Source organism: Esox lucius, chromosome 24, assembly GCF_011004845.1.
Source record: "Esox lucius isolate fEsoLuc1 chromosome 24, fEsoLuc1.pri, whole genome shotgun sequence".
Lineage (NCBI taxonomy): Eukaryota > Metazoa > Chordata > Actinopteri > Esociformes > Esocidae > Esox > Esox lucius.
In genome coordinates, this window is record NC_047592.1 from 17,955,870 (window position 1) to 17,981,975 (window position 26,106).

The 26,106-nt window shown below is 39.4% G+C and overlaps 1 protein-coding gene across 1 annotated transcript; it reads left to right on the forward strand.

The window, feature by feature from the left end:
• The first annotated feature begins 6,349 nt into the window (after positions 1-6,349).
• LOC117593990 (high affinity immunoglobulin gamma Fc receptor I-like) lies at positions 6,350-26,106 on the forward strand. Its single transcript, XM_034290817.1, has 12 exons — positions 6,350-6,380; positions 6,514-6,549; positions 14,658-14,909; positions 15,593-15,916; positions 16,056-16,334; positions 23,280-23,393; positions 23,505-23,529; positions 23,613-23,698; positions 24,834-24,920; positions 25,011-25,073; positions 25,186-25,248; positions 25,809-26,106. The coding sequence occupies exons 1-12, from the start codon at positions 6,350-6,352 to the stop codon at positions 25,901-25,903; spliced, it is 1,455 nt and encodes a 484-aa protein (XP_034146708.1). The 3' UTR covers positions 25,904-26,106.

Below are 26,106 nucleotides of genomic sequence, written 5' to 3' on the forward strand. Positions count from 1 at the left end.
TCACCATGACAGACCGATACATCGACTGCATTACTGCAAAAGCTGCACCGTTCCATCTGTCAATCTCCAGTTCCATCCTTCCTTCACTCGTGAACAAGACCCCTAGATACTTAAACTCCTCCACTTGAGGCAAGAACTCTCCACCAACCTGAAGTGGGCAAGCCACCCTTTTTCGACTGAGACTGAAAAATAAGCAACTCTTGAGACATATTTTATAAGTTCTTCAAAAGAGAGGTCAGGGTCAAGGGAAATGCCGAGGTTTCTTATAGTTTTTTGGGATACGACCATGCAGCCTTCGAGGTTCACAGTGAGATCTGCTAACAATGCTCTTTGTTTCTTGGGTCCTGTCAGGCGTTGTACTGTCTAGTGTGAATTAGGGATGGGAAACTGAGGCTTTCTTAACCATAGAGGCTTGTATTGAAAAAAACGCTTCATTGCTCAAAGCTTTCCAACACAGTGCACAGCAGGGACATCTGCTGGACAAAATGTAATGAGACATGTTTGATTTACACCTATTGTATTTAGCCCGGAGCCATGTATTCAAAGTAAAGGTAAGGATGAATGAAAAATGAAGACCACTGAAAAGGGGAACCTCAATAAAACAGGAATTTGTGGAGGGAGAAAGGATGACATTTTGCGTTCAACAAAATTGTTTTAACCGCAACAGGAAGAGTCAAACCTGTGACCATGTGAACAACAGTATGGAATATTACAGAAGCACCACAGTATTAGATGTGTTTGGTCATTATGTGCACAGTGGGGTTCTATGTTCCAGTTTCAAAAGAACTTGGTCATTCGAACATAATCGATTACGTGACATTATACTAAAATATATTTAAGGTTTTGTCACAATCAAATAATTTTAGTCAACAGAATGCCTTTACATTTTAGTCTCATTTTAGCCTCATTAACCTATAGTAGCCTAAACATATCACCATATCAAATAAAGCTAATTGGACATGTCATAATGTTTCATTTACAATGTTGATATTGCCTAAAATTAGGCCTATTAAAACCTTTTGAGGGTAAATGAAGAAACTGCGATTTCCACCTATACTGCCATTGCCCATTATAACTGCAATTTATGTGCACATATGTTGTCAGGACATGCACAGTGAAGGTATTCTGTATAAAATACACCTGGGGGATTATGAGGAATTCTTTAGAATATAGATTGGTAGAAAAAAGGTTTTCATTCACAAGCTAAAACACACTTTTTACTTTTTAAATTTTTTCATGGACAGCCTAAAACTAAAACCATTATATTCTGTACTATACACACCTCCTATGGTTTCCCAAACAAGTCAACATTATTTGAAAACAATTGGGGATTGAATGACATAAGTGCTAGATCTGGGCAGATATTTCAGTAAGTAGTGTCAAGAGCCATTTCCAAGTGTCCTCTAACCTCAAATCTTTATATTACATAATTCCACTGTTTGGTGTACATCTGTTATGTTTTTAATACTATTTGTTTAGTATAAAACATTTTCTAAAAAAACATTTTCATCCCATTGACTTTCCACAGGACCTTCGACCTATTGCGCAATGAGGATTAATATAGAGGCTCTTCCCTTCCTGGGATATCTGCCTACCACTGAAGGGACAATCTAATTGGCTACTAGGCTTGTAAATCCAACATGTAACTAGGCTAACAAAAATGCTAACAGCAATTTTTGCTGGAATGCTTCACCTATAAGTATTACCATCACGTTAAAGCTCACGTAACTCTTCGGACAATCGATATGGAGCAGAAAAGCAATGACCTGCGTTACAAGGTAAGGGAACTTTATAAAAATGTAAAAGTATATAAAAAGATATCCGAAGCCTTGCAAATGCCAGTCAGTACTGTTCTATCACTTATTAAGATGTGGAAATACCTGCCAGAAGAATTGTTTGGTATACAAAGAAAAACCCATAGGTAACCTCAGGAGAAATACAGGCTGCTCTGGAAAAAGACAGTTTGGTTGTTTTGTAGAAAATGTATTTATTGCATTCTCATTTATTTGTTATCTTATTAGAAGGGATTTGTATTCTGTATGCATGATCCATTACACATATACTGAAAGACTTGTCTCTCTCACTCTGTTTCCAAGTTACAATGTCTTGTGTTCAGGGGCAGTGATGAATGGAATGTTGTCTGAGCAGGGCCTTGTCTCCTTTAAGCAGTAAGAGAAACAGGCCTCTGCCTGTGTCATAAAACCACCATAGGAAACTGTTCTCTAGGAGGAAGCTCTTGAACAGCAGGGGGTTATGATTACTTACATCCTACAGGTGAACAGAGCTCTATTCCTTATTGGGAAGAGCATAGTTAACTAAATTCCCCATATAGTAACTGCCCAGATTGTTACACCTCAGCCTTTGACCCGGTTGTCTGGGCACCCAACATTCTATGATTTTCTGGGTCTCCTGGAGCTATTTGTGTAACCTTGCATTTTTGACTACCCCACAGTGGCTACTATTCCTTGTATGTACACTCACCTAAAGCATTATTAGGAACACCTGTTCAATTTCTCATTAATGCAATTATCTATTACCCCCGTCTCAGTTCCATGGTGTTACGCTGCTATACTATTGTGCTGGGGGATATGAGGAATGCACTTTCTAACTTTTCTCAGTCTCCTCCAGTTTTACATTTTTGGAGGAGATGAGGTCCTGGTCCACACCTGCGGAGTACCTGGTTTGGGGGCCCGTTGCTGTCCCTGTCCTTGTCCACCTGGTCATACTTTTGACCTAGTCTAGAATCAAATAGACTCTGGATTTAGCCCAGATAAATGTATTTATTATTCTAATTGGACTCTTAATATCTCACCCGGCACAGCCAGGAGAGGACTGGTCACCCCTCTGAGCCTGGGTCCTCTCTAGGTGGTGGAACGGGAGCTTCGTGCCCTGGATGTGCATCCCACAAATCTCCGTCAACTGCAAGATGCTATCCTATCAATATGGGCCAACATTTCTAAAGAATGCTTTCAGCACCTTGTTGAATCAATGCCACGTAGAATTAAGGCCGTTCTGAAGGCGAAAGGGGATCAAACACAGTATTAGTATGTCGTTCCTAATAATCCTTTAAGTGTGTGTACATACACTTAATAATTGTAAATTTTTCTGCCCTTCTCTATTTGCACTTCTGGTTAGACGCAAACTGCATTTCGTTGTACTGTACTTGTACTGTTCAGTGACAATAAAGTTGAATCTATTGTATCTCTTTTATTCTTGTACAGATTTTGTGTTAACTTTATTTTAATTTTGTTGAAACTTAGTGTACAGAAGTTTGGTCAACATACGTAGTTTAGAAATAAAATGTACTTTGATGTGTGCACTATTGCTTGTGTAAAGGATTAGAGAATGGCCTTGAATGTAGGACAGACACTCCCTCCTATTTTGAATCGCTAGCATTTTCAGAGCTAGTATGTTCACACGCTCTAAAGTAAGCCTCAAACACCCACAAGCAGATCACCCCCGGGCCCTTCACACATGTTGGATGTATTAATGAGAAAATGGGCCAGCTATAAGCGACTTGATCACCTTTGTGTAGACATGTAAACATATTCATGAACCACAATAGCTGGTTTTTGGTTAATCTAGATGCCTGAAATAAACTCTGTGGTTAACACAAGTATAAGAGATTATCACGTTTTGTTCTATGACATACACACATATACACACACCGTACTTTTTTTTCCTGAACTAAAGTTTCACGGGGGACTGTTCTTTACCGTGTTTAAACACTGCCGTTTGCGTAGATGGTGCTGTAGCTAATGTGAATTGCATGCGGGACAATCACCATGTTGCCCAATAAAACAAGGATCGGGCCATCTCTGCTCACACCGATAGTAGTGATGAGTAAACCGGATCATTTTAGTAACTTGGTTCTCGTTCATTAAAATTAACAACTCTTTTTCAAAGGGTGTAAGGTATATTCTATATGCTCTGAATTGGACAATACAACATGGGGATTATGACATTGATGAGACATTGTTTTCTTACAATTTGATGAACTCTCTAAAAATATTTTTTGCAACATCCAACTGAAAATTATTAAACGCAGAGTCACATATATAGCTTCTGTTCTGTGTTATTACAAATAACTTAAGTTAATTGTTGTTAGGCTACTCAGTAATTTAACAATGATATTCTATTCAAATATGCATTCTTCAAAGGCAGTAAAACAAGTTATAGAAAGTGGGCATGGTGAATGAAGCTAATAAAAACCAGTGTTGGCCTGAGATGCAATACCCAACTCGTTGTTTGTCCTCTTTGCTTTTTCATATATCAACAGGTACGGTAGTGTTAGCTAATGTTAGATAACTTAGCTAAATCATGTTTCTTAGTCTATCAACAAGTTAGAATATGTTCAGCTTATTCCTCGTAACTGGTACGTAACGTTAGCTATATCCTGTTTCTTTGTGTAACGTTATCCACATGTGCGAGAGCTAACTCTTGGCACTAACATTGTCTGTTGTTAGCTAGACTAGCTAAACCTGCATTTGGTACAGTTCCGTTACTGAGGTGTCTTGTGTGTATCTATGTATTGTTAAGAAAAAACTTTCTAATCTTCTGAATTTTATATATTTTATTTAATATATTGAATATGCACTCCATGTCGGTCAGAAAAGTAGTTATTTACAGCTATTTCTAGTACTGACTCTGACTGATGTCCATGTGACTCTGATAAAGGTTTGGAACTGTAGTAACAAGGCCTATGGCTTTACATGAAGGATTGAGTAGCTAAAAAATATAATTTAAAAGTAGCTTGCCTCAGCACAAGCAAAACATCTAGAAAGTACTCATAATAACTGCAAAGTGACTCGCAGTTTAAAATAAAGGAATTAAAATGTGTCCAGGTTCCTGTTTTTAGAAAACATTTCTGTGTGTTAAGATAGAGAACCTGAAGATGTAAATTTTCCATTTTGGGCTATTGAACAACAGGTTATCTGGCTAGGCTCAACACCAGTAGTCAACTTAGCAAAGATCTGAGGGGAGGTGAAGTTAGTATATCTAATATACAGTGGTGTGAAAAAGTGTTTGCCCTGTCCTGATTTCTTATTATTTTGCATGTTTGTCACACTTTAATGTTTCAGATCATCAAACAAATGTAAATATTAGTCAAAGATAACACAACTAAACACAAAATGCAGATTTGAAATTTAGGTTGTTATCATTAAGGGAAAACAAAATCCAAACCTACATGTTTGGATAATAAATCAGGAATACACCATGGGAGAGAATTGAAACAAACATCTGAACAATGTAATAATTACCAAAAGCTCTAATCTCCTCTGACATCTCTATTTTTGTTCCATCATACTTTATTCTCCTAATGAGAAAGTAACCGTCTGAGGTAATCTAGACAACCATAAAGACAGTATGATTTATCATAGTCTTTTAAATGAGTAGAAGTTATTGAAACATTTTCGGTCTTTGTGACTAAATAATAATTGGGTAGAAATATTCTTAACTAATAATCAACTTGAATAAATCTGACTGCATAATTTTGAGAAATGAATATGTCCATACCATAACATGTCTGATTCGGTCTGAGAAATTCTTGACATTGTAATGTACATGTGTTACGGGTCTACAAGCTATGATGAAAATTTAAAAATAAACAGTTGATTATTGGCAATATCTATGTTCAAAATCCAATTTATCAGGTAAAAAATGTGATGTTAAGTTTGATGTCATACCATACTGTGTAGTTGCTATTTAGCTACACTGAAGTGGACAACAGCAAATGTATAAGAATCTCTATTTCAAGGTAATTCATAGCCAGGTCCAGTCTCCCCTAAAAGCAACACATATATACTAGTTCACCTTGGTCAACAAAATTAAACAATGGCTCACACGTTTATACAATTACCACATTTCCATGCCCACACAAGTAGTCTTAAAATAGGGCAGACACTTACCTGTAGAGATCAATATACGACCTACAATAGAATTTAATATTGGAGAATTCACCTGTTTGTTGGAAACCCATACAACGTTCGAGAACAATGTAATTCAAGAAGGAATTGTAGTTTTACTATGTTCGTCTACGGTTATTTCATCTTTCCACTGGTTCTCCTCCCTTACAGTCTGAGTTGAAACATGTGCAGTAATGTGTCAGAAAGGAAACATTGATATATTTGGTACATATACACATTACAGCACCCGTCCAGTGACCAGACACGCCTTCATCTAGGGACATCATTTATTTCACCACATGCCTCCAGATTACATTTTATGTATGAGTGATTGTGAAGGTACAAACATCATTATTTGCACCTGTGAGTTTCATCATATAGGAAGTAGAGGGGTTTGTAAGTAGAACTGTTGTTCAGAGAGAGTTATTCGTCTCCTAGACAGAATGGATCACATCTGGCTCTGTGTTTTACCATGTGAGTACTGACTTTGTATGTTTGTTATGAGCACAAAGTACTCTAAGGTTATTATTACTACTCTATAACTACAACACAGTTTACATTAGTTTGTATTACTGTTCTGTATTGATTTTGTTTGTCTTTGTTGTAGTATTGAGTATCCTCATCTACTGTGGTCACTCTCAAGGTAAAGTTAAATATTCATCATACCTCTATGCTTCATCCTTTTTCTCTCTGTCACTGCTTTTCCATCCTCATATTCTTCTGATGAAAAAGGATATTCAGTTGTGTATGTATAATCTCTAGAGATGTACAATACATTTGTATTTAACTTATACTGTAGGTAATTGTGCTATGATGGTTTTGTTAGTGTAACAGAATGCTTTTCAACGGAGAGACTGACATTTAAATGAGGCATACAAGGAGGAGATAAGCTGGGAATATGAGTTCTTTATAAAGGCTGTTTTCCATTGCACTTTAAAAAACAGTAGCTAGTTAATCCACATGTAAAACAGTAGGCTTTATATTTGTCAGGAGAATGCCAGTCAGTGATCTCAGTTATGAGCTTCTTATTCTATCCAAAATAAGCAGTCAATTCCCACTGTTTGTTTAATAATTATAATTTACGGACAATTTAAGAAGCTCATTTAAGGACAATTGCAGCTACACAACCACACGGAAATATTATGTATTGACATATTTTTTTAAAGAAAATATTTTTTATATGTGCCTATATTATTTTAAACATAGACTTATATATGTATTATAAGTATTACTAACGTATGGCCATATATTTCATACATACATTTACATATTTGATTTTTGGTTTTAATGTCTTAAATAGCCTACATGTAAGTATATTTACATAAATGACATAATTATAGTTGGTAATATGCATTTAGCAGTTACATCTAACGGATCTATTTCTATATTTGTATTGTTTCCTCTCATGTGTTTATTGTATCATCTAGTTCTTCTAAGTACTTTTACAGAGAATAGCATTCATGATATTGTGTTAAAATATATGCATATTGTTTTCATAATGAGTCTCTTTTTCTTTGGAAAATAATGACTTGAAGGTTAATTCCATGAGGAGTTGATAAGAAATGCTTAATGTACTGTATATTCATACATTTCATTATTTTAACACATAATATTCAATATTAAAATTGTATATAAATTGTATATTTCATAAACAAATTCAGGGCACATGTGTATATATATATACACACACACACACACACACACACACACACACACATATATATATATACTCACCTTTGTTATGTTAAATCATCTCCCTTTCCCCAAGGAAGTAAGACAGGGACTGAGATACTGTGACACATGTTAATTTTCCAAAATAGGGAAATGTATTATTATTAGTATGAATGCAGATTGTTCGATACAGGTGTACTGCATGATACAATATCTTCCATTAAGGAATGAGACCGGTATATTATTAGCTGGTCCAGGGTTTAGGGTGGAAAGGATAGTACTGGAGCGTCTAAAGCGAGTAAAAGGAGATTACAAGTCAATGCGAACTGATAGACAGACCGGTAAGAATGTTCAAATGGGGAATATGTCAATCACTCCGAATTTTGTAGAAAAATATTATTTGAAACATTAACATTAACTGCAGATATCTACTGGTTATATTTGCTTCTTTGTAGTAGTATAGTAAAAATCTTACATATTTAATAATTTAAATATGTAATATATTTAACACCAAATGAGAGAATATATTTTTGAAGAATGGTTTTCCAACCAGTATTCATGAGACTCATAAAATATATGCCAAGACTCATTGATGCTTTTCAGCCGGCTTGTGGCCAAACACCTTACTGAGAACCTTGCATTGCAGAGTGCCTGGACACAGCACTTATCTTTGGCATTTAGGAAATGTAGAACAAATGCGTGAGTTACGTTACTGCTTTTATTTTTCAGCCCACATATTTGAGACCACAACTCATGTTATAGAGTCTAGACTGGCCTACAGTTTCATATAAACACTAGGGATGTCACAATACCAGAATTTTGACCTTCAATACGATACCAGAGCAATTACACAATTCTTAATACCTTGTTTGATACTGCAGGAAAAAAGTCTTAATCATTGATAGTGTATTTCTTTTTAATCCACAATTACCAAATAAAGCATAATTTCTATATTCTAAACGTGTTATAGAATAAAGAAATACCTGAAACAATCTTTTTCTCAGTGCTTACTGCAACATTTAAAAATGATATTAGAAATTGTCAATTTGTATATTTACATAAAATGGATTTCATATAGTTCTGTTTTATACTGTGCAGGGAGCACCTCACAGTTAGGGTAAATATAATGTTCATGCATTTACTTATGTCATTGTCCATTCATTTTCACATCAACACAATATCATCATGAATCTATACATTAGGCTGTATATTTTTGTTAAATAATTTCCTTAAAGTTCTACTACTAAAGTAAACTAGTGCGTTTGTGAGATATACAACGAGTTGTTTTGTTTATTCTCGTGACATCTTCAAAGGCTGTAGCACACAGAAGTGATTTTTTACTAAAACTTAACATTTTGTCTTGTTGAATTGCTATACACCAGCTCTGAGACAATCAGAAAAGAGATGAAATCCCTAGAAAGAGTGAGTGAGTAAAGGAGGATATTTATTGCGTGAATACAGAGCTGATCATCTACATAATGTTCCGTGCTGAAAAGTATTCAGGGTGAACGTGACAATTGGTAATCTGGATGAGGTGCTAATTGCCTAAGCCTTAATTCTAACACATTCTGTATATACACTACCGTTCAAAAGTTGGGGGTCACTTAGAAATGCCCTTGATTTGGAAAAGATTTTGTCCACATAATTGATCAGTACAGTACAGGAAAGTGCAGACACTGTTAATGTTGGAAATAACTGGAAAAGAAAGGTTGGGACGCTGTGTAAAATGTAAATAAAAACAGAATGCAATAATGTGCAAACCATTTAAACAATATATTCAACAGAAAATAGTACAAAGACAACATATCAAATGTTGAAACTGAAACTATTTATTCTTTCTTGAAAAATATATGCTCACTTTGAATTTGATGCCAGCCAACACGTGTCAAAAGAGTTGGGACAGAGGCAACAAAAGACTGGAAAAGTTGTGCAATGCTAAAAAACCTAACTTAGTGGAATATGACACAACTAATAAGGTCAATTGGCATCAGGTCAGTAACATGATTGGGTATAAAAAGATCATCCCAGAGAGGATGGGTCTGCCATTAGTGAGGATGGGGAGGGCTTTACCACTCTGTGAAAGACTGCACAGGCAAATAGTGCAACAAATTAAGAATAATGCTTCTCAATGTAAAATAGCAATTTTTTGGGAGATTTCATAATCTAGATTACAGAATATAATTAAAAGATTCAGAGGAAAAATCTCTGTAAACAAGGGACAAGGCCAAAAACCAATATTGGATGGCTGTGATCTTTGGGTTCTCAGGTGGCACTGCATTAAAAACAGACACACTTCTGTAGTGGAAATCTGTGATGGTATGGGGGTGCATTAGTGCATATGGCATGACACATCTGTGAAGGCACAATTAATTAATTAACGAGATATACAGGTTTTGGAGCAACATATGCTGCCATCCAGACGTCTTTTTCAGGGAAGGCCTTGCTTATTTCTGCAAGACAATGCCAAACCACATTCTGCACGTGTTACAGAGTCTGTAGTAAGAGTCTGGGTGCTAAACTGGCCTGCCTGCAGTCCAGACCTGTACCCCATTAAAAACATTTGGTGTATTATGAAAATAAAAATATGACAACAGTTGAGCAGCTTGAATCAAGCAAGAATGGGAATACATTTCACTTTCAAAACTACAGCAATTGTTGTTTCTCCACTGTTCCCAAACGCTAACAGAGTGTTAAAAGGAGAGGTGATGCAACACAGTGGTAAACATGCCTCTGTCCCACCTTTTTTTAAATGTGCTGGCATCCAATTCAAAGAGGATATGTATTTTTCGAAAAACAATAAAATTTCTCAGTTTCAAAATGTCATATGTTGTCTTTGCACTATTTTCAATTGAATATAGGCATGAATGATTTGCACATTATTGCATTCGGTTTATATTTGCATTTCACGCAGCGTCCCAACTGTTTTGGAAATGTAGTTGTATATAGGATATCCAAGTTTATCATTTAAAAGGCTAATTGATCATTACAAAACCCTTTTGCAATTACTGTATCTTAGCATAAATGGAAAATGTTGTGCTGATTTAAGAAGGAATAAAACTGTAAATTATCTGGAGCATAAGCAATTGTGGGTTTGACTACAGGTTCAAAATGGCCACAAACAAATAATTTTTTCTGAAACTGGTCAGTCCATTCCATACAAGAAATTGACAAGAAACTGAAGAACTCATACAACGCTGTGTACTACTCCCTTCACAGAAAATCCCAAACTGGTTCTAACCAGAATAGAAAGAGGAATGGGAGGCCCCGGTGCTCAACTGAGCAAGAGGACAAATATATTAGTGTCTAGTTTGAGAAACAGATGCCTCACAAGTGCTCAACTGGCAGCTGTATAAAACAGTACCCACAAAACACAAGTCTTAATATCAACAGTGAAGAGGCGAGTCTGGGATGCCTCTTCAAACAAAAATCCAAATCTCAGACTGGCCAATAAAAACAAAAGATTAAGGTGGACAAAAGAACACAGACATTGAACAGAGAAAAATTGGAAAACGTGTTATGGACAGATACATTTAAGTTTCGGGTGTTAGAATCACAAACAAAATTTGTTAGACACAGGACCTGCTTCATGATGAAATGACTACATTTTATAAATGTATGAAGGAGTTACAGGTTAAAGTACTGAGTCCCCATGTTTAGATAGGAAAATGAATGAGGGAAAGACAGGATGTGGTCTCTGTTTATTTGTTTATGGTCATCATTAAATGGTATCAGTAGATCATTGGGTCCTCTGTCAATCTATTTATTTGTTTAAATCATCAGTGTATCTGTGCTTCGTCCAGATGGTGTGTGTCCCTGCCCACCCGGTTCGAATGTTATCATTGGATTGAATGGGCGTTATCAGTGGTTATCAATAAATATGTCATAAATATGGGTCAGAAGGGGTAGGCGCAGCAGGCTGTTATCATCCATTCGCATGGTTAATCACGGATAAATACACGAGAAGACTCCAGATCCAATCCCAGATGAATTCAGGTCGCTGCTACAGGTAAAACCATTAAAATGGGTTAGGGTTAGGGTAAGTCTACAGGTAAGACCATTAAAATGGGTTAGGGTAAGTCTACAGATAAGACCATTAAAATGGGTTAGGGTTAGGGTAAGTCTACAGGTATGACCATTAAAATGGGTTAGGGTAAGTCTACAGGTAAGACCATTAAAATGAGAGCATCTAAACTGTGATGATTTCGTCAATACTAAATTAACCATGCAAATGGATAATAACAGCCTTCTGAGCCTACCAGTAGGCTAGCAGGCCCCTTCTGACCCATATCTATGATAACCATTGATAACGCCCATTCAATCCAATAATAACATTTGAACCACCTGGTGTCCCCTCTGAGTTGAATCTGTAAGCTTTGATACCTCTCTACTTGCAACTGCTAATGGTGCCAATAGAATATTGTCTCCGTACCTACTTTCTAAAGAGTTCTAATTGATAAAATTGCTATCACAGGGGGCAATGCCCTGCAATAACCAATTTCCTCCTAGAAGGCAAGAACTATTTAGGGAAGGAGCAATCAGCTGGTATTTTGTTTTAGTGACCAGCACAGTCACTGGATCTCCATCCTATTAAGATGAATATTTATTTTTTATTTAACCTTTATTCAACCAGGTTAGCAACATTGAGATTAACAATTTCTTTTTCAAGAGGGATCAGGCCAAAAATAACAGCATACAGAAGTAACCATACATGAAATCACAACATAAAACATATTACCATCGTTACAAATCAGATTCAAAGCATTAACAGCAACCCACAGCTTGCCTGTATGGTATGTATGAAGTGGCCATCAAGCCAATCCAACTTGTGGGAGGGGCATCAGGAAGTATGGGGTGATGTCTCTTCAAATTACCTAATAGACAACTAGAATGTCAAAGGTCTGCAAGGATGCAATTGCTGCAGATGCAGGATTCTTTGATAAAAGCATGAAAGATACAATTATTTTTTCAATTAAAAATGATTATTTCTAAGTTTGTGAATGACTATATTTAATATTCATTGTGATATACACTCACCTAAAGGATTATTAGAACACCATACTAATACTGTGTTTGACCCCCTTTCGCCTTCAGAACTGCCTTAATTCTATGTGGCATTCAACAAGGTGCTGAAAGCATTCTTTAGAAATGTTGGCCCATATTGATAGGATAGCATCTTGCAGTTGATGGAGATTTGTGGGATGCACATCCAGGGCACCAAGCTCCCGTTCCACCACATCCCAAAGATGCTCTATTGGGTTGAGATCTGGTGACTGTGGGGGCCATTTCAGTACAGTGAACTCAAGAAACCAATTTGAAATGATTCGAGCTTTGTGACATGGTGCATTATCCTGCTGGAAGTAGCCATCAGAGGATGGGTACATGGTGGTCATAAAGGGATGGACATGGTCAGAAACAATGCTCAGGTAGGCCGTGGCATTTAAACGATGCCCTATTGGCACTAAGGGGCCTAAAGTGTGCCACGAAAACATCCCCCACACCATTACACCACCACCACCAGCCTGCACAGTGGTAACAAGGCATGATAGATCCATGTTCTCATTCTGTTTACGCCAAATTCTTACTCTACCATCTGAATGTCTCAACAGAAATCGAGACTCATCAGACCAGGCAACATTCTTCCAGTCTTCAACTGTCCAATTTTGGTGAGCTCGTGCAAATTGTAGCCTCTTTTTCCTATTTGTAGTGGAGATGAGTGGTACCCGGTGGGGTCTTCTGCTGTTGTAGCCCATCCGCCTCAAGGTTGTGCGTGTTGTGGCTTCACAAATGCTTTGCTGCATACCTCGGTTCTAACAAGTGGTTATTTCAGTTAAAGTTGCTCTTCTATCAGCTTGAATCAGTCGGTCCATTTTCCTCTGACCTCTAGCATCAACAAGGCATTGTCGCCCACAGGATTGCTGCATACTGGATGTTTTTCCCTTTTCACACCATTCTTTGAAAACCCTAGAAATGGTTGTGCATGAAAATCCCAGTAACTGAGCAGATTGTTAAATACTCAGACCGGCCCGTCTGGCATCAACAACCATGCTGTGCTCAAAATTGCTTAAATCACCTTTCTTTCCCATTCTGACATTCAGTTTGGAGTTCAGGAGATTGTCTTGACCAGGACCACACCCCTAAATGCATTGAAGCAACTGCCATGTGATTGGTTGATTAGATAATTGCATTAATGAGAAATTGAACAGGTGTTCCTAATAATCCTTTAGGTGAGTGTATTACCTATACAAACTCATTTGTATGTATGTTTTTTTGGAAAACAAGGACATTTCTAAGAGACCCCAAAGTTTTGAATGGTAGTGTTATTGGCCCCCTAGCTGAAAACGTACAAAACTTACTGTGAAAATATGTAATAGTATTTTTTTCTTTCATTTTTCTTTTTACACTCAAAGTATAATGTAAACTTTAATTGAGTGAAAACATTTAATTGAGTTGGGTTTTATGGTTAGCATCTTAATTTTTACTCACATATTTTTTGTGTCAGTAGTGGACCAATTGCTTTCTCATCCAATAACTCCTCCATTTTTCATTCATCTAAAAAAACTCGAAAAAACGTTCCTATAACTCAAATGATTTACTCAACTCACGTGTCTCACACTTCTACCTGATAGGATTTATTTGCGCTGTTTATGCATAACAGGGTCAGTTGTGGTTATCATAGTTGTGTTAGTAGTATTTCCGTTTGTACAATAGATCTGTCTACTGAAACCTGTTCTAGCAAATAAAAGGTTTCAGCGTTACCCGTGGTGGATGGTTGGATACCAGACAGGGCTGTCTTCTGTCATAATGCACAGTTGTGTTTATTTCCTGGGGAATGTGCTTTCCTCCATGTGTGCTGGCAAAGACTTCCTGGTTGATTGAACAGTTCGTGCAGAATGGTTTGGCAATATCTAAGTTTCAGGTCTGACTGATCAGCTCTCCCCAACCTGCTGTGAAATTGTGGTGATCAGGTAACGCCAAAATGGTAAAACTGACATCCTGAAATTTAGAGAGGAGAAAAGGTCAGGCAGAAACATTGTTGTGCACCTGTTTATTCATTAAGATGTCTGTGTTGTTTCTGTGCAGACAGACCTGTTGCTGTTCTGACCCTCCAACCCAACTGGACCCAGATATTCAGAGGAGAGACTGTCACTCTCAGATGTGACATACAGGGGGGAGGAGACACTGACTGGGAGTACAATTGGAACATTAATCATAACAAATCTGAATACAGAATCAGTCCTGTCGACACATCTCATACTGGGTCATATACCTGTCAAGGGGTAAAAGGAAAGAGGTCCTCCAAATTCAGTAATGATTTAAAACTGCACATATCTAGTAAGTCTAAAGTTTTAATCATGTTAAATTCATTTTAATGTCAACTTCTCTAATTTAACTAGAATACTTTGGAAGATGGATCGGTGCAGCTTCTGCAGTAATGCGGTCGATGTATCGGTCTGTCGTGGTCAAGAAAGAACTGAGCCGCAAGGCGAAGCTCTCGATATACCGGTCAATCTACGTTCCTACTCTCACCTATGGTCATGAGCTTTGGGTCATGACCGAAAGGACAAGATCCCGGATACAGGCGGCCGAAATGAGCTTTCTCCGCAGGGTGGCTGGGCGATCCCTTAGAGATAGGGTGAGAAGTTTGGTCACCCGGGAGGAGCTCAGAGTAGAGCCGCTGCTCCTCCACATCGAGAGGGGTCAGCTGAGGTGGCTTGGGCATCTGTATCGGATGCCTCCGGAACGCCTTCCTGGGAAGGTGTTCCAGTCCCGTCCCACCGGGAGGAGACCCCGGGGAAGACCTAGGACACGCTGGAGGGACTATGTCTCTCGGCTGGCCTGGGAACGCCTCAGTGTCCCCCCGGAAGAGCTGGAGGAAGTGTCTGGGGAGAGGGAAGTCTGGGCATCCCTGCTTAGACTGCTGCCCCCGTGACCCGGCCCTGGATAAGCGGAATAAGATGTATGTACGTGTGTACTTTGTAAGAGTGACATTTTGAAACCTATTCTCTGTCTCATAGCAGATCGACCCAAGGCTGTCCTGAGTATCTCTCCTCAGTGGATGAACTCTGGAGACTCAGTGACTCTGAACTGTGAAGTTAAAGAGTCGTCTACAGGCTGGAGGTTCTCCTGGTACAAGACTGTTCCCTACAGAGCTGGGTTACCCTCTCTATTGGACAAGCCCTACTCTGTAGAGCCCCTATCTGGATATGGGACTACTGAAGAGTCTTACACTCGGAGTCCTGCTGGTCCTACTGACACAGGAGGATATGTGTGTAAAGCTGGGAGAGGAGACCCAGTCTATTACACAGACTACAGTGAACCTCAGTTTCTCTGGTCAGGAGGTAAATACATTAAAACTGCATTGAATCATATTAAAGGTATTCTGATGTGTATAATGTTTAACTAAATATTTCTCTCTTTCTTTTTTTCTATCATTTGTATATAAAATGACTATAGTTGTGTCTCTTTCTCTTTGTTCAGATCTGCAGTCTTCAGTGTCTCTCAGAATAAGTCCCAACAGAACTCAACACTTTACATCAAAGTCTCTCTCACTGATCTGTGATATGAAGGGGAACTCTACTGGATGGAGACTGATGAGATACACAGAGACAGGAGTGGAGTCAGGGTGTTCCCCTAACTGGGGATCAATAACAGGGTCCACATGTACCATCACCTCCACAGACACAGGGGACAGTGGAGTGTACTGGTGTGAGTCTGGATCAGGACAGTACAGTAATGCTGTCAACATCACAGTGTCTGGTAGGTCCATGAGGCTATTCTAATATGAGATATCTTTTATTCGGTAAATGAATGATAGAAGCTCTTAATGCCAGTAAAGAAATGATGATTCCATACATACAGTAGTATTTTCATATTATGTTCCACAGCTGGCAATGTCACTTTGGACAACCCTGCCCATCCTGTGACTGAAGGAGACTCTGTGACTCTTCTCTGTACACATAGAAATCAACCACACACTAACCCCAAGGCTGATTTCTACAAAGACAGAGTACTCATCAGTAATGAGAACACAGGAGAGATGACCATCCCTACAGTATCAAAGTCAGATGAAGGTTCCTATACGTGTGAATCGGATGAAGGAGAATCACCTGGAAGCTGGGTGACAGTCAGAGGTTGAAAAACATTTATGATCACAGTACCTTTCCATAAGTGGTAGTCAGTGTATTGTAATTGTAATGTAGTGTTAAAATTACATTATGATCATGGTACTTTTACATCAGTGTAAAAGTACTGTTATTTCTAATGTAGTGTTAATATTATATTATGATCACCTTACCCACCTTACTCATCAGTGGTAATCAATGATTTGTTATTAACAAGCTTAGGCTCAGAAGGAGTGCTAACCTCAGATAATGTATATTCATAATCTACAGTGAGGAGGACAAGTATTTGATAACCTGCAAAATCGCCAGTGTTTCCTACTTACAAAGCATGTAGAGTTCTGTAATTTATATCATAGGTACACTTCAACTGTGAGAGATGGAATCTAAAACAAAAATCCAGAAAATCACATTGTATGATTTTTTAAATAATCAATTAGCCTTTTATTGCATAACATAAGTATTTGATCACCTACCAATCAGTAAGAATTCCGGCTCTCACAGACCTGTTAGTTTTTCTTTAAGAAGCCCTCCTGTTCTCCACTCATTACCTGTATTAACTACACCTGTTTGAACTTGTTACCTGTATAAAAGACACCTGTCCACACACTCAATCAAACAGACACCAACCTATCCACAATGGCCAAGACCAGAGAGCTGTGTAAGGACTTCAGGGATAAAATTATAGACCTGCACAAGGCTGGGATGGGCTACAGGACAATAGACAAGCAGCTGGATGAGAAGGCAAAAACTGTTAGCGCAATTATTAGAAAATGGCAAAGGTTCAAGATGACGATCAATCTCCCTTGGTCTGGGGCTCCATGCAAGATCTCACATGAGGAAGGTGAGGGATCAGCACAGAACTACACGGCAGGACCTGGTCAATGACCTGAAGAGAGCTGGGACCACAGTCTCAAAGAAAACCATTAGTAACACACTATGCCGTCATGGATTAAAATCCTGCAGCACACACGCAAGGTCCCCCTGCTTAAGCCAGCGCATGTCCAGGCCCGTCTGAAGTAGGGCTGAAACGATTCCTCGAGTTACTCGAGTTACTCGATTACAAAAATTCCTCGAGGCAAAAACTCTGCCTCGAAGCCTCGTTAAATTCCTGTGACGAGCACTATTTGCGCGGCGCAGGGATTTGAATGATTGTTTTACACGGACCGTTTATTCACACGGGACGCGGAGCTGTTCAGGAATCACACCATAGTGCGTATTATCTGTTTTAAATTTAGTTGGCGCGATGGCGGAGAAAAAAATTGTAAATAAACGGCAGAAATTGTCTAAAGTGTGGGATCATTACACACTAAATAAAGAAGAGAACACGGTGCAGTGTCTCTACTGCAAAATAGATCTGGCTTACCACAACAGCACATCTTCTATGATCCAGCATCTAAACAGAAGACATCCACTCCATGCTGTTCCAACAAGCATTGCTGAAACAAGGTAAGCCTATTGATGGTCGCTGATTTTAATCCCCATACTGTATTTGTAGCGATGCCGTGATGCAGTTTGACTAGATGTTTAGCTTTGATGACGTTTTTAAGTAGTAAACGTAACTTTCACGTTCAAACTGATCAGCGCTGGGTCACGTTACAGCTCTTCTCTTCTTTAGCGGTACACTACCAGAATACAGAAATATGCTAAGAGCTCCACCTAGTGGTTAGATTATAACATCTTAAAGGAGAAATTCACACATAAATAAAGAGAGAGCTTATAACTTATAAAACATAAAACAACATACATTTTTTTAATAAAAAAAAACAACTATAAAAAAAAACTTGCATATATAACTTATATATATAGCTTATAGGCTAACAGCTTTAACTGAAATAGACACAAGTTTAATATAACTATTCTGGTAAGAGTGTATTTTTCCAACACAGCCTGCTTCTCCAAATAAACTTGTTCTTTTGGGGAAGATATTATAATCAACCTAATGGTAAATACTGCAGTTGTAGACATCTACATAAAACAGATATTTACTTTGATGTCAGGGCTAGATTACAGCATGAAACCTGTTGTGCATATTAATAAATGAAATGGTTTTTTCTCCCTCTCAGCACTTCACAACGGAGTATGGACAGCTTTGTACGCCCAGCTCAAACATGCACAGTTCAAGAGGCTGCAATTTTTACAGAGAGCATTTTGAACATGCTCGTGACCGATATGAGGCCACTGTCCATGGTGGAGGACAAGGGATTTAGAGACATGATCTCAACTTTCAATCCTAAATACAGCCTGCCATCAAGAACATATTTTACACAACTGATGGAAAAGAAACACAGAGACATTACAGAGAAATTGAAAGCTGTCCTAAAGCAAACAGAGTGTGTTGCCCTGACAACAGACATTTGGACCAGTGTGGCAACAGAGGCATACATGTGGGTGACATGCCACTTTTTGGGGGAAGATTGGGAGATGAAGTCCTTCTCCCTAACCACAATGCCCCTAGAAGAGACACACTGCAGCCAACATTGCAGACTGGCTAGAGGAGACAACTGCCAAATTTGAGATTCCACTCGAAAAGGTAAAGGCAGTTGTTCATGACAATGGGGCCAATGTGGTGGCAGCAGCAAGAATTCTTAGAGAGAGGCATGGGTGGGCTTCGGTGAGATGTGCAGGGCATACTTTAAATTTAGTTGTGCTGAGCACACTCAAAAACAATAAAACAATCGCTAGTTGTGTGGGTGCTGCTAGATGCCTAGTGGAACACTTCAAAAAGAGTGAACTGGCCTGCACAAAGCTCAAAGAAAAACAACAGCAGATGGGAAAGCCACCACACATGTTGATACAGGATGTCAGTACCCGGTGGAACAGTACGTATCACATGTTATCAAGACTCCTGGAACAGCGATGGCCTGTGACCGCAGCTCTCTCCGATCCAGCAGTCAATCCGAGAGATAAACACCACTACCTAGATCTAAAGCCGGAACAGTGGCACATCAGTGAGGAGTTGACACAGGTCCTTGGGCCATTTGAAGGAGCTACAGAGTTTCTTAGTGGAGAACAGTATGTCACCATCTCTGCCCTTCCACAGCTGGTCCAAAACCTTAAAAAGTCCACAGTGACTGCAGAACCTGAAACTGCACCAGTGAAGGTATTTCAGGCTTCTGCTGCAAAGCAGATCACAGAGAGGTGGGAAGGGCTGTATGAATTTCTTCCTGATTCTGGTGCTCCCAACCCTGTCCTTCTGGCTGCTGCTTTGGACCCCAGGTTTCGAAAATTTAAGTTCTTGCCTGCTGAAGAGGTGTTCAAGGTCCAAACTAGTATTCAATCAATGGCACTAGCTGCCAGAAAGGAGTCAAAACAGACACATGTAATGGCAGAAAAAACCACTGCCACCACATCAGCTACACACACTACATCAGATCACAAAAGTATTCTAGGATCATCATCAGAGGATGAGGATGAAGGAGAGGATCATGAGGATGAGCAGATGGGCAGAGCGGTGCAGAGGGAGGTCTTGGGAGTATTTTGGTGAACAGCCTATTTCCAAGAAAGAGAATCCACTGCCATGGTGGAGAATAAATCAGGCAAGATATCCAACCTTGGCACAGCTGGCAAAGTCTTTCTTGGGGATCCCAGCAACATCAACACCCTCAGAGCGCCTGTTCTCTGCTGCTGGGAACATTGCCTCAAAACGTAAGGCAAGCCTAACTGCTGAGCATGTGGATATGTTGACGTTTCTCCATTGCAACTCTAAGCTGTTATAAAATCAATCTGAAATCTCAAATTGTTTTATTTAAAAAAAAATTTAAATACATGTTATACATTGTGTACCTGTTCATTCATTTTGTTCTCAGGTTAACTAAATTTGCAGGTTAAATCCTTTTTTTGTAAGGTTGTGTATTAAGAGGACTTTATATTTCTTTATATATTAAGAGTATATATTCATCATATTAAGTTTGTATTCATATTAGTTTTACAATACATGTTATGCATGTTACAGTAAGTTCACTTAACTGTATATTGTTATATAATTGTTGGCAATGCCAACTTGGCACTTAACTTTTTGAGCCAAACTTTTGGAGTTGGAAATAAATACCTCTGTTGAGAAATAAAAGCCTAATGCTTGATCATTTTACACCCACGTCATTTTTGTTATGTATTATTTGTTTTGGTTCTTCAAAAACAAACACAAAAAATGTATCCGATTACTCGATTAATCGATCGATAAAGTGCTAGATTAATCGATTACAAAAATAATTGATAGCTGCAGCCCTAGTCTGAAGTTTGCCAATGATCATCTGGATGATCCAGAGGCGGAATGGGAGAAGGTCATGTGGTCTGATGAGACGAAAATTGAGCTTTTTGGTCTAAACTCCACTCGCTGTGTTTGGAGGAAGAAGGATGAGTACAACCCCAAGAACACCATCCCAACCGTGAAGCATGGAGGTGGAAACATAATTCTTTGGGGATGCTTTTATGCAAAGGGGACAGGACGACTGCACCGTATTGAGGGGAGGATGGATGGGGCCATGTATCGCAAGATCTTTGCAAACACACTCCTTCCTTCAGTAAGAGCATTGAAGATGGGTCGTGGCTGGGTCTTCCAGCATGACAACGACCCGAAACACAGCCAGGGCAACTAAGGAGTGGCTCCGTAAGAAGCATCTCAAGGTCCTGGAGTGGCCTAGCCAGTCTCAAGACCTGAACCCAATAGAAAATCTTTGGAGGGAGCTGAAAGTCTGTATTGCCCAGCGACAGCCCTGAAACCTGAAGGATCTGGAGAAGGTCTGTATGGAGAAGTGGGCCAAAATCCCTGCTGCAGTGTGTGCAAACCTGGTCAAGAACTACAGGAAACGTATGATCTCTGTAATTGCAAACAAAGGTTTCTGTACCAAATATTAAGTTCTGCTTTTCTGATGTATCAAATACTTGTCATGCAATAAAATGCAAATTAATAACTTAAATCATACAATGTGATTTTCTGGATTTTTGTTTTAGATTCCGTCTCTCACAGTTGAAGAGTACCTGTGCCGTCCTCGACATGTCTGCTTAATATCCTGACAGCCAACTAAACTTTTTCCCAACACCAAGACTCTGAAGATTGATTCTTAATTCCACAGGTTGAATGGAGTTACAAGGAAAATGGTGAAACTGCAACACACAAAAGGGCAATGACAAATTTACAAATGAATAAAGGCAAATTTGCACAATTACTGTTGTATTTCGTTTGTACTTATTTTAAAACCAATAAGAACTACATGTGAACTACTTTCAGGACTTATAGCACCTTTACCCTGCAGTTCGTTAACAAATCAACACGTGAGAGCAAGCATATACATAGCCGACGTGCATTCAAACCATCCTCAGATTACACTTTACAAACTTAAAATTGTCAAAAATAACGAATAATACTTCCAGGATAATTTCACAAAACAAAGCATACATACCGACGATGCTACGTCAGACATGAGAAGTAGACAGGATAGAAGCGTCGTGAATTTAACACACTCGAGCAAACTGCTGAAATGCGTATGAAGAGTGTTCGCTTCCCAACTACGGATCACGCAATAGGAAATTTAGAACGGAGCAATCATGAAGTGACCATGATCTAAATACCATACCATACCATACCATCTTCTTCCGCTTATCCGGGGCCGGGTCGCGGGGGCAGCAGTCTAAGCAGGGATGCCCAGACTTCCCTCTCCCCAGACACTTCCTCCAGCTCTTCCGGGGGGACACCGAGGCGTTCCAAAGCCAGCCGGGAGACATAGTCCCTCCAGCGTGTCCTAGGTCTTCCCCGGGGTCTCCTCCCGGTGGGACGGGACCGGAACACCTTCCCAGGAAGGCGTTCCGGAGGCATCCGAAAAAGATGCCCAAGCCACCTCAGCTGACCCCTCTCGATGTGGAGGAGCAGCGGCTCTACTCTGAGCTCCTCCCGGGTGACCGAGCTTCTCACCTCTAAGGGATCGCCCGGCCACCCTGCGGAGAAAGCTCATTTCGGCCGCCTGTATCCGGGATCTTGTCCTTTCGGTCATGACCCAAAGCTCATGACCATAGGTGAGAGTAGGAACGTAGATTGACTGGTAAATCGAGAGCTTCGCCTTGCGGCTCAGCTCTTTCTTCACCACGACAGACCGATACATCGACTGCATTACTGCAGAAGCTGCACCGATCCGTCTGTCAATCTCCCGTTCCATCCTTCCCTCACTCGTGAACAAGACCCCTAGATACTTAAACTCCTCCACTTGAGGCAGGCACTCTCCACCAACCTGAAGTGGGCAAGCCACCCTTTTCCGACTGAGGATGATCTAAATAGAAATACATAAAAAATGCATATTCCTGGAACACATTAGAATACTGAAATGCTGACTAAAAGTATGCACGTTTATCTTCTATAACTTTAAACTTAATGCTTATTTACATGTTGCTATAATTTTGTTATTAAGAATAGAACAGTTCCTTTGATAAAAATTACAGACTTCTACATGCTTTGTAAGTGGGAAAACCTGCAAAATCGGCAGTGTATCAAATACGTGTTCTCCCCACTGTATATAATTGTTTTTAATCCGTAATATATTTTCTCTATTTGCATTTATCTTATTCTGATGGTGTTCTGTTCTCTCTCTAGTTATATCTCCTGGTTCCTCTAAACCAGACCTAGTGGGAGTTGTGGGTCTAGTTGTTGCTGCTGTTCTACTGACCATCTTCCTGGTCCTGTTGAGTCTATATAAACACAACAAAGGTCAGACTTATCATTTCTCTTCATGTTAGGTCATGTTTATATGAAAAAGATACATTGCAATGGTTCAATACAGAAATGACCTAATGTAATAGTCTGTATATCTCTTTACAGGTTCCTCTTCCAAAAATTGTTTCTGGTGAGTACATCTGTCTCTTAACTATGTTGATTCATATAGTAAGATATTGTCTGTCTTCTTCATTAGTGTTTCTCTCCCTGTAGGCCCATCCATCCCCAGAGCACCAACCAGGACCCCCAACAGGACCAAGGATCTACCCAGGTTCAGTCTCCTGATGCTGTGTATACAGGTCAGTAGTATGGTCAGTCTCCTGATGCTGGGTATACAGGTCAGTAGTATGGTCAGTCTCCTGATGCAGGGTATACAGGTCAGTAGTATGGTCAGTCTCCTGATGCTGTGTATACAGGTCAGTAGTATGGTCAGTCTCCTGATGCTGGGTATACAGGTCAGTAGTATGGTCAGTCTCCTGATGCTGGGTATACAGGTCAGTAGTATGGTCAGTCTCCTGATGTTGGGTATACAGGTCAGTAGTATGGTCAGTCTCCTGATGTTGGGTATACAGGTCAGTAGTATGGTCAGTCTCCTGATGCTGGGTATACAGGTCAGTAGTATGGTCAGTCTCCTGATGCTGGGTATACAGGTCAGTAGTATGGTCAGTCTCCTGATGCTGGGTATACAGGTCAGTAGTATGGTCAGTCTCCTGATGCTGGGTATACAGGTCAGTAGTATGGTCAGTCTCCTGATGTTGGGTATACAGGTCAGTAGTATGGTCAGTCTCCTGATGCTGGGTATACAGGTCAGTAGTATGGTCAGTCTCCTGATGCTGGGTATACAGGTCAGTAGTATGGTCAGTCTCCTGATGTTGGGTATACAGGTCAGTAGTATGGTCAGTCTCCTGATGCTGGGTATACAGGTCAGTAGTATGGTCAGTCTCCTGATGCTGGGTATACAGGTCAGTAGTATGGTCAGTCTCCTGATGCTGGGTATACAGGTCAGTAGTATGGTCAGTCTCCTGATGCTGGGTATACAGGTCAGTAGTATGGTCAGTCTCCTGATGCTGGGTATACAGGTCAGTAGTATGGTCAGTCTCCTGATGCTGGGTATACAGGTCAGTAGTATGGTCAGTCTTTCAGCCCAGACTGCTAACTATAACCTCATGAACTGACTTTTCACCATAACATGTTACTGTACTTTACATTAAGTGTTTAGACAAGCTAAGGGAATAATTGACCTTACATTTGTCACACTTCTTTGACTAAGAGTAGGTGCTGACACAGACCAAGTGTTCTACTAATCAGAGAACAACAATAAACCCTTTTTTGTAATGATGTCTAATGTTGTTACAAGAACTGTGTTGAAACCCAAAATACATATACAGAATGGCTGAGGCTGTAAAGTTGAATTAATTCCTGTTTGATGTTCAGATTCTGCTGGTGTTTCTGCTGCTGATGGGTTCAGTGATGTGACATACGCCCTTATTCAACTCAAAAAGCCAGGCCAAATGAAAAAAGGTGACTTTCTATGCAATGAATAGATAGATCGATGTATCAAAACCAAAAAAAATAATTCTAAAATTCAAAAATACATTATTTTCTCCTCAGAACAGTCAGCCGATCCAAAAGAAAACTCAGTCTACTCTGTGGTGAACATAGTGAAAGTCACTGGTAGGACCCATTCTACATGTTGACATTTGTGTAAACTTTCTGTAGCTTCTGACAAAGCAGAATATGCAATAAAATAATTTGTATATTGAATGCAAATGTTCATTGTCTGCAGCATCTGGACCCATTGATGTGACCAATGCTCAGATTGTCCATAAAAAGGTCAAAGCCAATAAAGGTGAGACTGAACATCCATCCCTTTATATTCCTTCTATTATAACTTTGCACGTCTTTAACCTATATTGAATAGGTGTATATTATTCTGTATGTAACTGCTGTAGCCACTTCTAGTCAGAATCAGTCTACTCTCCAGTAAAGCCACAGTCCACAGTAAGACTAAATAACATCTCTTGAAAGGGTATGAAAGAATGGTCTGATATTAGAGTACATCTAAGTAGGTCCTAACAAACTATATGTGCTGATATGTTGCAGGTTGTTGAGGGAGATCAATACAGTCAGTTGATGAGCAGGATATGATGATTACAGACACTCCCTGTTGGTTGCCCATAGAAGTGTGAAACACGTGTTCATTTATTCTATTTTTGTCAGGACCAGACAAAATGATAACCCATAATCCCCTAAACCTAAACTCAACTCAACACTTTAACCTCATTATCCTAACCTTCATGCCTACACCTAAACTCCAACACTTTTAAATATTACATATGTATGGAAATATATTTCTAATACTTAATCTTAAAACCCAATCTTAAAACCCTCCACTTGGTGACATCACAGCTTCATCGATCGTCGTCGCTGGTCTTCTAGCTGCCACCGTCCCAGTTCCTGACTGCACACGAACACAGCCCTGGACAATCATTACACACACCTGATTCCACTTCCATCATGTCTATTTAACTTCCTCGTTCCTCAGCTTCCCTGTCCAGTATTGTTTAGTGTCAGTGTGTTTCAGTGTTTTGTAACCTTTTGTTTTGCAGCATTGTATTGTGTGTTTGGCCCATATAAGTGCTCTGTGCCTTTATTAAAACGCTTGGCACTTTCCTCCTCTGCGCCAGGTTCTTGCGAACCCACACCA